Source organism: Ascaphus truei, chromosome 3 (assembly GCF_040206685.1).
Source record: "Ascaphus truei isolate aAscTru1 chromosome 3, aAscTru1.hap1, whole genome shotgun sequence".
NCBI classification, from domain to species: domain Eukaryota; kingdom Metazoa; phylum Chordata; class Amphibia; order Anura; family Ascaphidae; genus Ascaphus; species Ascaphus truei.
In genome coordinates, this window is record NC_134485.1 from 419,429,289 (window position 1) to 419,444,493 (window position 15,205).

Below are 15,205 nucleotides of genomic sequence, written 5' to 3' on the forward strand. Positions count from 1 at the left end.
GAATCTCTATACAGGCGCATACCCCGGTTTAAGGACACTCACTTTAAATACACTCGCGAGTAAGGACATATCGCCCAATAGGCAAACAGCAGCTCGCGCATGCGCCTGTCAGCACGTCCTAAACAGCAATACCGGCTCCCTACTTGTACCGAAGCTGTGCGCAAGCGGGGAGACTATAGAGCCTGTTACAAATGCCTTATTGACATCAGTTATTCACATATATGACGATTGCAGTACAGTATATGACGATTGCAGTACAGTATATGACGATTGCAGTACAGTACATGCATCGATAAGTGGGAAAAAGGTAGTGCTTCACAGTAAGTACATTTTCACTTTACATACATGCTCTGGACCCATTGCGTACGTTAATGCGGGGAATGCCTGTACTTGCCAGATTTGTTAAAATAAAATGGTGTGCGCATGTCACTGAGACGCGCGTGCACACCATTTTATTTTAACAAATCTGGCAAGTATAGAGATTTTTAAACTGTGTGCGCGGGCCTCTTCCTCGTGTATGTGTGTCTGTCTCTGTCTGTGCGTGTGCCTCTGTGTGCGCGCACGCGCCTGTCTGTGCACCTCTGAGCGTCTGCGCGCGGTGCAGGTGCGTCCGAACGGCGCCTACTGCGCAGGCGTGCCGAGCCGTCGGCAATGGCTCCTGTGCATAAGCACCGAGCGTGGGAGGCCTCCGAGTCCGTGCCAACAGTGACGCCACTTCCGGGACCGCACTTCCGTCTCCAACAAGGCAATTTACTCCAAGGGAAATTTTCATTTGGTAGGTGCCAGCATAGAAGGGTCACTTCAATAAATGTAAAAATGTTTATTGCAAAAAGTCTCCGGGTTAGCCTTTAACTGGCGGTGGCAGCCCTGTGAATATTAGCTTTCAGGAACCTAACTGCAAATACACTATGGCCCGTATTTACCAAGCAGTGCTATTCCATAAAACACCACCCAGCGCCGGTGACTACTTACAGGCCATACAAGTGAATGGCCATAAAGGGTCACAGTCACCAAGCAGTCTCCTCCATACGACTTCTTCTAGTGCCGGAAGGCACCTCACAGCAAATGCACTTAAAATAGCCCGCAGGGATAATGTGTGTTTAAACAGTGCCTGAAGTGATCTTATATAGCATGCTTAGCAAATATGTCCCCATATACTGGTTCCTTTTAAGGAACAGTCTAATGCTCTTAAAAAAAGCCCATACTGGGTGAAACGCGTTAGAGGCGCAGGGGGCCGTTTCCCCATCTCTTGTTTTTTAATCCATGCTCTAATAAAGATTTTTTTATAGCCCAGTCCAGCCTTTGCAACTTTTTGCTGCGTAGTCGTGCCCGCTGATTCACCTTCCTCCTTGGTAAGGGTGATTTTGTCCTAATGCTCTTAAAAGCAACCCAGCAGGAATCCTGCACCCATTCCCAAGGTGATCCAGATGAAGCGGTTTTCCCCATTTCTGTATCTTCCCTAAAAAGATACATTTTGCAGTACTGCTCCATGAAACTGCGAGAGCATTGCATGATAACATATGCATTAGAAATAAAATTATTACGTGAGTAATAAGTGGAAAAAAATTGACCTAAGTGGAATCCCCTTTAACTTGTACAGTCAAATACTGTAGGTACAAATAAAACACTTGTATGAGGCGTATTACACTCTGCTGGACCAGATCTATTGCAAACATGCAGAAATATAGCTGAGGGCATTTATACAATGATTACTGTGCTGAAGGACACCAGGGGCAGAGGATCTCCTGCCAGAAACGTACAGGCCCGCGCGCTTCGCATTCATTCTCTTCAGTACACCGTTTCACAATCCATTTGGGACCTTCCCTATCTCTTGCTCATGTACTTGCCGCCTCCCGCTCACCTTACTGCCGCTGAGCTGGAGAGATATTTATTCAGTGCAGGCGGGAGCACCGAATCCACATCAACGTCCATGCTGGGGTCAGATTTCAGAGCAGAAACCACCATTGCGTCCCTCAATTTGCTTCCTTGGTCCAAGAGCGCTAAAGAGTACATACGAGAAAAAAGATACAGGTACACATGTAAGAATTATTTCCTTGTGGTGGGAGAACAAGACCAGGAAGTGTAACTCTTAATATAAGCCCTTTCCTGCCCAGTGTGAAAACTGGTGCAGTTTCTATTCAAACTTGACATTCAAATTCACCTTTAAAACTATCATCATATCAATGTTTGGAAACTAGGAAGAATGCATTGCAGCCTAGGCCAGGGGTGGCCAACTCCAGTCCTCAAGGGCCACCAACAGGTCAGGTTTCCAGGATATCCCTGCTTCAGCACAGTTGGCTCAGTCAATGATTGAGCCACCAGTGCTGAAGCAGGGATATCCTGGAAACCTGACCTGTTGGTGGCCCTTGAGGACTGGAGTTTGGCCACTCCTGGCCTAGAGGGTGTGATCAAGATGGTCGCCATCTTTGATCTGTTGAGTGGCACTCTAATACGCGGCTGGCCCCTCAGGTCTTCTAAGGGTAAACATACTGAGCAGCGAATAAATATGGGAGAAAATAAATAAAAAAAGACCAGTTTTGACAACAACAATAACAACACAATTGAAGGTATTTTTTATAACCCAAACAATCTTTATTATTATAGACATTGCATAGTCAGCCTGTACACTCCGATATACACAAACAGGGGACACAAAAATACCTCACGCGGGAGAAGTCAGGCACACACATCTGTCACTAGTGTGTTCAAGAGAAAGTGTGGGTTTCTGGTGACTTTGGACAGTTTATCACTAACAATTAGATTGTTAACCAGGGCTCTTCAACTTGTCCAACCCGAGCCTAGGAACGGCTGCAGGTGACCAGCGAACTGCCTGCTGATAATTTCACTGCAGTTGCTCAAGGAGCAAACATCCATTTTTCACATTGAAATTGACTTTTAAGCCACCGGAGTAAAATAGTATTTTCCTATGTCTTTCTATATTGTCTGAAAGATTATTACAATACTCTTCTTGCTTTTCTACTAGTAAATTAGATCTGATACGGCCCCTTTGGTGGAAGAGCCTTGTACAATCCTCCCATTAAGCCTGCATTTTTCTCTAGCACAGTAATACAAAATAGTACACGTTTATTGATTTACAACACGAAAAGGTGTTGCACATATTTGTTCCACAAGAAACAAAATGAAGCGCTGAAAGAAAAATAAAGTTTATTTATAAATAAAGCACAAAATAAATGTTACTTTGCCCTTTGAGAATACACTAAAAACCTGAGAGTTTATGCTCATTTTATTTAGAATCCTACTTCTTGGTTTGTAGGGTTGCAGCCCTATCTGAAACTACATGCACATCATGCATTCAGCATATGTGGAATTAGGATATAGCTATTCCACGTGTAATCCTTTAGATGTATCCACCAACTTGGGTATCAATGCAAACTGACATTACACAATTGTAATATGCAACCTAGCCAAGTGCCCACCACATTGGTCTTCCAACAAAGAAGTACTGTATACCAACAACAATGTAACCAAGACCAGGTATGCTTACTGTACTGTGTGATAGACTATGCATGTTGTTTCATTATTGATACATCAATAGAAATATACCCTCTTATCTGTTTCCTTTCTACTTGAGTCCTACCCCAACTTGCAATGGCTAGAATAGTCCTCCATAAAGGGGCAGCCCCTGAAAATCCTACTCTCCGAGGACCACCCATTGCTGTTAGGCTATGTGCTGGTTTCTCCTTGTGCTGCGTTTTGTTTCTATGGAAACTAAAGAGATTGTTGGGCTATAACTGCCGACCACACACGCGCCACTAATTGCAAAGCATGCGTGTTTTCTGTGATAATCATTAAAGAATGCCTGCGGGTCACCCAGTCTTACAGGAGATCTAAGCCCCATGCTCACCTGAAAGCAAGTCTTTAGTGGCAGGGCCGTTGAAAACCAGCTCGTGCCCATCTTTGTGTTGCTCCGCAGTGTGTCTGTCCTGTGTGTTGCAGGTAGATAAGATCTGCTTCTTGGGGGGAATGGCCTCAGTCACATAAACGTCCTCCTTGTTTAGGTGGTCTTGTGATCCTCGTAAGGGTTTTTTGTTGGGGTCAGAATTCTCTTGGAAGTACAAGTAATCTCTACCCCTGCAGAACAATACACAACTGTCCGATTAGGCTCACAGACACCCCCGAACCTACCTCAATATCTATATACCTGTGTTCCAATCGCTTGGCTAGAAACCCTCTTCTAGATGGCAGTCAATAGGTTATATGTTGTATAAAATATATATGTTAGAGTCTATGGGAGATAAGGCTCACATTGGATTCTATCAAGAAAATAAAAGTTAAAATGCAAATCTCAAGATGTAAGCCTAAAGACTCTCGTGAAATAAATAAATATTTATGGTAAATTTAGGGGTTTCCTTTCCTATTGTCGGATTTTATGTTTGTGGTACTTATTTTATTATAATTCCCTGTATACTATGGTCTCTTTTGTAATGTGCTGTGTACATTGCTGGGACTATAGAAATACAAATATACATGCATACATAAAGATGGTATCTTAATTGGTAACTGATGTAACAAGATCATTTTAATGAGAAAATTCATATTCTCTGGGCTAACACGTATCACCCCACAGAAGCTAAAACACTAGCAGATATACATATGGAGTTTGTATCACTTTACACATACGGAATATTAGATTAAATCATTAACCCCACAGATCCCTTGTGGGCCCCGGTAACCTCAGTTGTGACAGTTTAATATATTATTGTATCGTTTATTTTCCTGTATATTCATTTGTAACGCGTGTCCTGCTGTGTTGCTTTTTAGCTCTGGTGAGATTGGATAGCAGAGTGTGTGTGTGTGTGTGTGTTTCTGTCACCTACCTGTGTGAGCTGGGTCTGAAAACTTTCAATGGATAAAGAGATCCCGTATCACCTGGAAAACTCCCTTTATGTCTGAGCATTTGTTTAGCATTCGGTTGGAAATGCACGTATTGTAGTTCTCTCGTATGACTGTTTTGTAGCTGTATGATTTATTGTCGATTTTGTACATTTTGTGGCTGGGTTTTTCCCGTGTCCTCCTTCAACCTTTTTTGCCGTTAAAGGGTTTAAAATAAAGGCAGTTTGCGCTGCAGCAGGATCTAACAGATTCACCTACCAGACACACAGGAGTCGTGGTACATGTACTGTATGTAGCGTCGCTCCGTGATGTTACGTGACACACAGGAGTCGTGGTATATGTACTGTATGTAGTGTCGCTCCGTGATGTTACGTGACACACAGGAGTCGTGGTACATGTACTGTATGTAGCGTCGCTCCGTGATGTTACGTGACACACAGATGTCGTGGTAGAAGTTCTGTATGTCGTGTCTCCACATGATGATCTGTAGGTCACAATTATTCTAGTATAGGATCAAATGATTATATTGGCTTCGATGGCCAAACACATGGTCTGTTACAAAGAGATTTTTGATGCCCTTTGTTTTAAGAGGGACCTATTGCAGCCTATGTATGAGGCCGTTGTGTGCATGCCGAGGATAAATAGCTGGAGGGACCTAGTTACCTGGGTGTAGTGGCCCTGCTGCTGCTCTCAGAGTCCCGCCTGCCTGCTGAGGCTAAGGACAGCTTGCAGGGCTGTAATGGTTCAATCAGTGCAGGGTGGCTCAATTCAACCCTCGAGAGGGCCCCAGAGCCAGATAGAGCCGTGTCCAGGCTAATGTCTGTGTTGGGCACAGAGCTGCTGCTATCGTAGGTCTCTGATAAGGGCTCCAGTGCCACGGACACCTGAAAAGGCCAAGGAAATAACGTGAGGTGCCACACCCGCGAACCCCAACAAGGGGAACACAGACTTACAAGAGGGCTTCGAGGGACAGACACTCAGATAAAGGGGCAAAGAAAAGGGGGGGCAACTGACTGCACAGGTTCCCTTGTCTTGTGTTTTTACTACACGTGCCACGTACACAAAAGAAAATGTATTTCAACTGCTTTCCCTCCCCTCCATATTTCTATATATATGTAACCCAACTACAGAAAAGGTTCTTCTTTTCTCCAAACGGAAAGAATAACAGTTTCTCTACCTGCAGTTCCCCTAACTTCTCGGACGTTGGAGACACAATTGTGAAGAAGCCGCTGAGGGGATGAGTTGGGGAGAGCTGTGGGATCCCATTGATTTGGACACGGCCAATAGGAAGATGATCCGGCTTGGTCATGATCTCCAGCACGAGCGCACCCATATCTGTGAAGAGCAAGAGCAGACCAGTCCGACAAAGGATTCACTGCGTATCGCACACCGAGCCGGCGTTAACTGCCTTTAACAGGGCTTAGTGAATCTGCCCCTTGGAGGACATGAAAGTGCTTCTGCTGCACATTGTAGAAACACAATGGAAAATATAAAAAGAAAATGGATCAAGGAGTTGGCTTTCGAAAAATGATTGGCAAATCACCCTTCAAGAATGCGATTGTGGAGTCCGGAGACACCATAAACAGTATGCTATTTAAAAAAAAAAATGTATTTATTTGTACATTGAGGAGTTTCCAATGTTTTGGTCGCTATATACGGTAAATGTGAAATATGCACAAATGTGTGGTAAAGATACAAATATATACTTAAAGTTGTGATGGGCCAAGAAACAAATGAAGTGTCCTCAGGGAATCAAGATCCAACCAGCATTCCCAATTCAAACAAAGAATCCCAAGACGCCTGCAGAAAGGGAGGAAGACTACCCGACTGACTGAGATACAGGCATACCCCGGTTTAAGGACACTCACTTTAAGTACACTCGCGAGTAAGTACACATCGCCCAATAGGCAAACGGCAGCTCACGCATGCGCCTGTCAGCACGTCCTGAACAGCAACACCTGCTCCCTACCTATCCCAAAGCTGTGCGCAAGTGGGGAAACTATAGAGCCTGTTACAAATGCCTTATTTACATCGTTATGCACGTATATGACGATTGCAGTACAGTACGTGCATCGATAAGTGGGGAAAAGGTAGTGCTTCACTTTAAGTACATTTTCACTTTACATACATGCTCCGGTCCCATTGCGTACGTTAATGTAGGGTATGCCTGTATACTTACTGAGTGGTGCTGCCACATCACACACCTACAGGATCAGCACCTCTCAAGAGGTGCAGGGGTCTGTTCCCCTCCTCTTGGTTTTTATATCCATGTTTAAATAAAGCATTTTTCAGCCCAGTCCAGCCATTTGCAACTCTTTCCTGCATAGTTGTGCCTGCTGATCCATCCTTCCTCCTCGGCAAGGGTGATTTTCCTTTGCATCTACACACAGCAAGGAGCACGCAGATCCGGATGAGACTTATGTGAGTACATCACGTTTACTATTTCAAAGTGGGAGCTTCCCCAGGTTCACTGGATCATACAGTTGCTGGATTCATACATTAGGGGTCTGGGTGGGTCCTAGGACTTCCCCCTGACATCCCTTTTTAACCTTGCCAGATCGTGTTCCAACTAGGGGTTAATCTACACAGCTCCACACAGCATTTCTATACTACAAGTGATCCGGATGCAGTATTCATTTTCATTAGTGGGTTATATGCTTTGTAGCACTAGTAATTGAGGGACTCTACCTCAATATTCCTCTACTGTATTTCTTAATCCAGTGGTGCGTGCCCCCATAGACTGTCTGCGAGGAGCTCGGGGTTTACAGAGGCCCTGCGCGCTTCCCAAAGGCACTTAAATTAAGTGCTGGGGAAGCGGTGAAGGCCTGTGTAAACTGCACTTACCTTGGCACAGCTGGCTTCTGGAGACGCATCGCCATGGCAACGCAGCGTCAATTGCCACGCAAGGTCATGTGACGTCACGTTACCATGGCAACGTGCCGTCATGCCGCCCAGACGCTGGAGCCGAGGTGAGGGGGGAGCACGCAGAGAGGGGAACAGCCAGCAGGGGGGACATAGGGGGGGAAAAGATTGCGCTCCCCTGCCTTAATCCACAGGAGTATTCATTTCCACTTGATGAGATCACCTCTGCTGCACAGTCATCTACACACGTGTCCGCCTGCCACCCCTGTCTCCTACAACCTGTTTGCTACACGGTCACATTATACATGGATAGAAAGAATTTCACAAGTACTTCCCAGAACAAATGCTGGATTTGTGAATCTCCATTGATTGATCCCAGACCTGTGCTCACCACATTGCTTTCCACCCCAGGTCTCATAAACTACTTCAAAGCTTACAGCATAAAACAGGTTTCAAAGCCCCATTAAAGCGGCAGCCTGTGCTGATCATTTTGTTTATACTTCCTTTAACCCCTTCATACACTGTGCGGCATTTCCCCTTGTTTGGATTTTAGGGGCTGCACGCGATAGGCGCTCTATCGCGTACCCCACTGAAGGGGATCGCAGCGTCTTGTTATTGCTCCATAGGGCGGTCACGTGATGTGGAATTGCTGGAGGGTTCCTGAAGAATAAATGTCTGGGAGTTTAAAATGAAGTTCTCCCCAGAGCCCATTGCAGACTAAAGGTTATCATGGTAACCTCAGAAACTAGAGATTAAATCATTTCTTTTTAACTCTAGAAAAACATATGTAGATATAAAAAAAGATGAACTCAATGTTAGTATCTGGCAAATTACTTGAGTGTAAGTGATGTGTGCAGAGGTACATTTAATGGAAACAAATTAGGGTGAAATAAAATCTTGACTTTATTGCGCCTGTTCCTTTAACAAGGCAAAACATACAAAAAGAAAAAAATAAAGGCCTACTCCACTTTGGAGAATAACTAAACCTTTACGCCAGCCATTTCTAACTGGGTGGCTAGCTAAAGCCGGTTCTATAGTGCGGCAGTTTTAGTTGGCTGAGGTTAGTCAGCCATTCTATAATGGTACCGCGCCCGCGCACGGCAGTGAGGGTGGAACTGGCCGACAAGGGGGGGAAGATGAGAAAAAGAAAGAATTTGTGCCGCTACAATGTGTGTGTGTATGTATGTGTGTGTGTATGTATGTATGTATGTATGTGTGTGTACAATGTTATTAAAAAAAATTATTAAAGGATTTATTTATTTGAAACCGTATTTAAACACACACACACACACACACACGCGCGCGCACGCACGCACACACACGCACACGCGCACGCGCACGGCTGCACACCGTCTATAACAGCTCTAAGCTGGAGACAGACAGACATCCAACAAGAAAGTCTCTTATATGTTTCTGTTGTTGTAGCTGCAGGATTTTGCAGTCCAATCGCTCCCAGGAGTAACAGTCTGGTCTTTCCTCTGTCAGCATAGTTGTATGCTCAGGAAAAACTCTGATCTGTCCTCCTTCTCCTTATGTCAGCCCAAATGTGAGCCAAGGAATCTCCCTCGTGTCTCACATGAGGCTTTTTACAGAGCTCTCATTGGTCCAGGTGGAGACTAGTTAATTGAGTGGCTGCAATTAAATCTCTCTCTGCTGGATTCTCAGAGCTTTGAGGCTGCTTTATTTAAACAGGGATAAGTCCCTGTTACAAGGAGTTAAAACTTTCAGAGAGGCTTCTGGGGGCGTTACTGCAAATTGTAGTTGGAATAGGTCTCAACCACACATTATGTAAAAGTTATGGTGGATAAAACAGTGACAAAACCCATCATATAGTGTACAGCAACGGGGAAGGAGTGGCTCAGTGCGTAAAGACACCGACTGAACAATGACACACCGGTTCAAACCCCGGTGTCAGCTCCTTGGGGCCTCGGGCAAGTCACTTTATCGCTCTGTGCCTACAGCGCTCTGGATAAAGGAGCTACATAAAATAAATAAATTTAAATATCACGTGTGAGCACATTCGCATGTCTCAAACAGGTCTGCAACCTGCCTTTCCCCATTATCTCCGAACATACAGTGCTTCCACTGCAGCCAGGAATTCTGGGTCATGACATGCAAATGAGCACAGTGCCACCTTTTACTTCATGTCCATTTTAACATGGAGCCCTATGGACATGAAAAAGTTGACACTGTGTGCTCATTTGCATGTCATTTCCCAGAATCCCTGGCTGCAGTGGAAGCACTGTATGTTCGGAGATAATGGGGAAAGGCAGGTTGCAGACCTGTCTGAGACATGTGACTGTGCTCACACGTGGGATCTTTGTTGCAAATCTACAAATGACAGGCCATTCATCTGAAACTCGTATCACTTGCGGTACATCCCGTGTGAGTGTGATACTAGTACACGCTATTATAACAACTGATGGTTCTAAAAAGCCCGAATAGCCATATAATAATAATATTATTATTATATGTGCCGAGTGTCTTTATGTTTAGCCAGTTACACACCAAGCACCTCTCTGACAGATTTGAAGTTAAAGAAAGCAGCCAGGAAGTGTACCTGTCAGATAGGAGGAGAACTGCTTGGGCCCGCAGCGGACAGCATAACGAGTCGTCGTTTTCACTCCCTTTTGTTCAGTCTGTGAAGTGTCCCGGGGCCGAAAGATGGTGCCCTCAAACGTTTCCCCCCACCACCTGAGCCTCACAAGGACAGGGGACGGGGGCTTAGGGACAGTCCAGAGGATTTTACTGACTGTCACCCGCAAGAAACACCGCAGCTGGCCGTCCACAAGAGGGGGTAGGCTTGTGGAGGGGGAAATATCGGTTACTCCTGCAAGCACAAAAAACAAACAGAGTGACGTTAGCAGCTAAAGCAGGGGTGGTAAACTGCAGTCCTCCAGGGCCACCAACAGGCCAGGTTTTAAAGGATATCCCTGCTTCAGCACAGGTGGCTCAATCGAAGACTGCACCACCTGTGCTGAAGCAGGGTTATCCCGAAACCTGGCCTGTTGGTAGCCCTGGAGTTGCCCACACTTGAGCTAAAGTGACAGGACATTAACTAGGCACAGTACTGCATGGTTCAGCAAATACAAGATATTGTTAGGCCTATAGGTTTGCAATTATATCTTCAATGAATAAGTTTTGCAGCTTGTATAGTACATACATCCAGTGGCAGATTTAAACATACACCGCCCATAGGCTCTTACCTTGGGGCCGCCGCCTCCTTTGCACCGCCCTCCTTCAGCATTGAGGCGACAAATGACGTGACAACGTGAAGCCATGTGACGTTGCACCGTCATTTGATGCTGTGACGCCCAAGAGGAGGAGGAGGGCAGCACGAAGAAGGTAAGAACTTTACAGAGGTCCCATGCTGTCCCCCGGCCGTCAGTGGAGAAGAGAGTGGGGTCTCTGTATCCGGTCTAGGAGGTTTGGCTGCGACCAAAACACCGCCAGGACAATTCGCCTCAGTGTCCACCGCACATGCTTCCGGGCCCGACCAACCAGGGCTGATAATTGCATGTTTAAATATCCCACGCGGGACTGCTACACTGCCTAGACCTGCCGGTCCGACGCGCCATCTTTAAATGCGGGACATTTAAATATGCACATAACAGACCTGGCTTGTCGGAGCGGTCGGGCGCAGCTGACCTGGCTTGCCCTGCAGCGAAGTGTCCCGGCGGTGTTTTCGTCATGGCCTAATGTTCTCTGTATATGGTGGGGTGGTGGGGGAATTTTGCCTTCCCAGGCCCGGGCCTAGTGGGAAATCTGCCACTGCATACAGCAGAACACATTTATTTATAAAATGTTACCAGGAACTAATACATTGAGTTACCTCTCATTTTCAAGTATGTCCTGGGCACAGAGTTATGATATCCATACATGGTTGCATTAAATGAACAGGGTTATGTTATACATTCAATTCACAGACAGTTAGAAATAGGATTATGGGCGTATGAAACATTTACAGACACGATTAAAATTGTGTTGTGAGGTAGGATAAGGCTGTAATGTGTTCCTAGAGACCCTGCCTCAAGGAGGTTACAATCTATAAGCCCTGGTAAATTGAAACATATGTATTGTTGTCCAATACAGTGTATGCAACCTATAAAGGACCAGCACTTTTCTATTGTTAAACCTGCTGCAATTTGCCCATAGAACTAATCAGCAAGTCTCGCTTTAGGATTGACAGGTTTTGCTGCCATCGTGCTATGTTGTCAAGAAATTATGACTTTCATCATTGCTCAGTCACACATGCAGGTCGCCTTCCAGCAGTGCCCCTGCCTGCTCTCGTGTCCAATACTTTCTGCTCTCGCTCCTGATTCAATGCATAAACCCATCCCAATGACCAGTAACCTTATCTCTGACCTACTGGCCCTAATTCAGTAATCTCAGCCACCTTCCCCACACACTGATCGTGTAACCATAGCTACCTCTCCCCAACAATCCTGTAATATTAACCTCTGCATCCCCACCTTACCCACAGGACTCCAGTACAATGACAGGTCTATCTTGTATCTGGCATACATCTCAATACCACCTTCCTATCCAAATCCTGTAACCCCCCTCCTCCCCCCCCTCACTCTGCAACTGCTACAATACCTCCACCTAACCAGCTGCTCCAATACCCTCTCCCCTCAATCAGCTACTCCAATACACTCCCCCCCACCAGCAGCTACTCCAATACACTCTCCTCCCCAAGCAGCTACTCCAATACACTCTCCTCCCCAAGCAGCTACTCCAATACACTCTCCCCCTCTAAACTTTGCCTCTCCTCCAATAATGCCCCCCTCTCACACTCTGTAACTGTTCCAATACCCAACATCTCAACCAGCTGCTCCAATACTCCCCCTCCTCCTCCCACAATCTGCTCCCATACGCTTCCATCACTATCACCCCCATCTGTCTCCGGCCGGCGATACCTTTCTTGCGTCGGTTTCCCGGTTTCCCGCTGGTATTCCTCCTGCTCTTCATCCTATCACTACATGTAAGATCCCCCTCCTCTGCCCCCGCCGCCTAGCATCGGCCCCCGCAGCCCGCCTTCTCCATGTCCGAAACTCAGCCGCCAGGAAGCTTCGCTTTGGTTTCCAGGCAACGAGGAGAGGGCGACATCCGCTTCCGGGGGGATCGGCATCTGATCAGGAACGGGCAAGGTTCTGCGCGCAGGGGTTGCTGGGAATTCTGCACCACCAACTGCTCAGAAAGTGACAGTTTATGATCACGTGGTGCCAGGGCCCGGTCACAGCCCCAGCAGGCACCTGACCTGCCAGACTGATATTTAATAGACATTGGTTGTCACCTGGATTATAAATAAATATTTACTGATTGTCCCTTCTTGTTTGATTCTGCTATTGAAATGATCAATGAATATGTAAATAAGCATAGGCTATGTATGTGCCACCTCTGTGCCATTGTTTGTAGGCTGCTGGGAGCCGAAACGTCACAAATAAAACTCATTATTGTGGAGTGCCTGCCTCTTATTTATTTCATCTCCTTATGGGTGCAAAAGACGCCACGGTTTTTTTGGGGGGGGGGGGGGGGTGTACTCTTGACGAAGGGAGGGCTCTTCCCACGGCATGTGTATGTCATTTTCTGCACCTATAATGAGGTGAAGCGCCGAGCACATGCAGTGGCTTAAATAAACCCTACTGTGCAGCTGTCGTTCTTCGTACCCGCTCCTCCTTGTGCTGGTTTGCAGTGCATCCCGTTTGTACCAGATCATTTTGCTGGGGCGCCCGCCCACCGTTGATATTATATTGCAGTAAATACATACACATGTACAGATCCACAGCATGACCTGGCGTGAGAAAATAAGTGCACTTAAGTTCCTCGGCCGGTTTGAAGAATGTGAGCACCTCCTCCGAAAGCATTGTAATATACAGTAGTGTGTATTTTATTATAGGCAGAGAGCATTTTATTATAGGCAGAGAGCATTTTATCAGTGAATCCTTTAGAGCAAGGGGGCACAACATTTTCCTGGGGGGGGGACGCAACAGTTACAGCGGTCCCGTGCTCTCCCCCAAGGCGTTTAAATGAAATGCTGTGGGACCGCGCAAGGCCTCTGTAAGTAACTTACCTTGGCTTCCAGCGATGCGTCGTCATGGTAACACGGCATCAAATGGCGTCTGGGGGTGACGCGATGTCACATCGCCATGGCAATGTGACGTTACAAGACACCGATGCGTCATTTGACACCACAGCCGATTTTAGGGGGGTGGTAGAGTAGGCAGGGGGGCAAGATTGCGCATGCTTTAGAGCAGGGGGGCGCAAACTTTTTTCCCTGCGCCCCCCTGCCGGCTGTCCCCTCACTCCCGCGCCCCCCCCAACCCCAACTTACCCTCGCACCGGCGTAATGACGTCACGTTGCCATAGCAACGTGACGTCACATGACCTCGCAGCGTCATTTTGACGCCGCGTTGCCATGGCGACGCCGGGAGGAAGCCGCCGGAGCCACGGGTAAGTATGGTTTACAGAGGCCCTGCAGCTCCCCCGGCACTTAATTTAAGTGCCGTCGGGAAGCGCGCGGGGCCTCTGTAAACCCCGCGCCCCCCGTCGGCAGTCTCGCGCCCCCCCTGGGGGTCGCGCCCCACAGATTGCGCACCGCTGCTTTAGAGTATACTTCAGTGGTCGAATTATTTTAACACACACACACACACACACACACACACACACACACACACACACACACACACACACACACACACACACACACACACACACACCCTCTTTCCTGCTTGTGTTGTATGTCAGTGCGACAATCCGTCAGCTGAATGCTCCGAGGTCTCACACTCACGTACAAATAATGAATAAGAAGTATCCTCCAGGAGGGGCAGCTGGCCTTCCAAAGATACAGTGACTCACAGTTATAAAGAAAATATCATTTATTAAACATGGCAACGTTTCGGTCCCATCCAGAACCTTTCTTGATGAAGTACATTTTATTGAAAGTCAACATGTACACATACCGGTATATTTATATATTAAACAAGACAAAAATATATATATATCTCTCTGAAACAAGACAATCTTTCAAGGAAAGCTTCCCCTGGGCCTTCAGAGGAAAGTTTCCGTCCAGTGTATCCTGCCTGGACTCATGTATGGATATGAAACTTGGACTCTAAATGCGAAGATAATTCAGAGGCTTCAGACAACTCAAAGAAGTATGGAGAGATATATGCTGGGTATTATCTGAATAGACGGGAAAAATAATATACACAGGGGGTCCTCGCTTCACGACGTGTCGCTTTCTGTCGTGTGCGGTTTCCAACAACGCATAATGCAGCCTAAAAACTCAATATCCGCCGCGGTTCTTGCGTATCCGATTAACATGGGTCCTGCTTTCCGACGGTCTGGTCTCTGACGCGGGTTTGCGGGACGCACTGTGTCGGAAAAGCGAGGACTGCCTGTATATATATTGTCTTATTTGACGTTTTTAATTCACTTTATTACACATTTGTAAAAGCACTCTTCTGCCCCTCCTTCCATCTCAGCC

The 15,205-nt window shown here is 46.5% G+C and overlaps 1 protein-coding gene across 1 annotated transcript in view; it reads right to left on the reverse strand.

The window, feature by feature from the left end:
- Positions 1-12,840, reverse strand: part of C2CD3 (C2 domain containing 3 centriole elongation regulator) — a 76,992-nt gene extending 64,152 nt beyond the window's left edge. Inside the window, exons 1-6 of the mRNA XM_075593223.1 lie at positions 12,636-12,840; positions 10,277-10,546; positions 6,032-6,189; positions 5,518-5,738; positions 3,866-4,092; positions 1,862-2,000 (exon numbers count right to left, since the gene is read on the reverse strand). Of these exons, the coding sequence (XP_075449338.1) occupies positions 1,862-2,000; positions 3,866-4,092; positions 5,518-5,738; positions 6,032-6,189; positions 10,277-10,546; positions 12,636-12,687 (1,067 nt within the window). The 5' untranslated portion in view covers positions 12,688-12,840. The remainder of the gene's footprint in view (positions 1-1,861; positions 2,001-3,865; positions 4,093-5,517; positions 5,739-6,031; positions 6,190-10,276; positions 10,547-12,635) is intronic.
- Between the last annotated feature and the right edge of the window lie 2,365 nt (positions 12,841-15,205).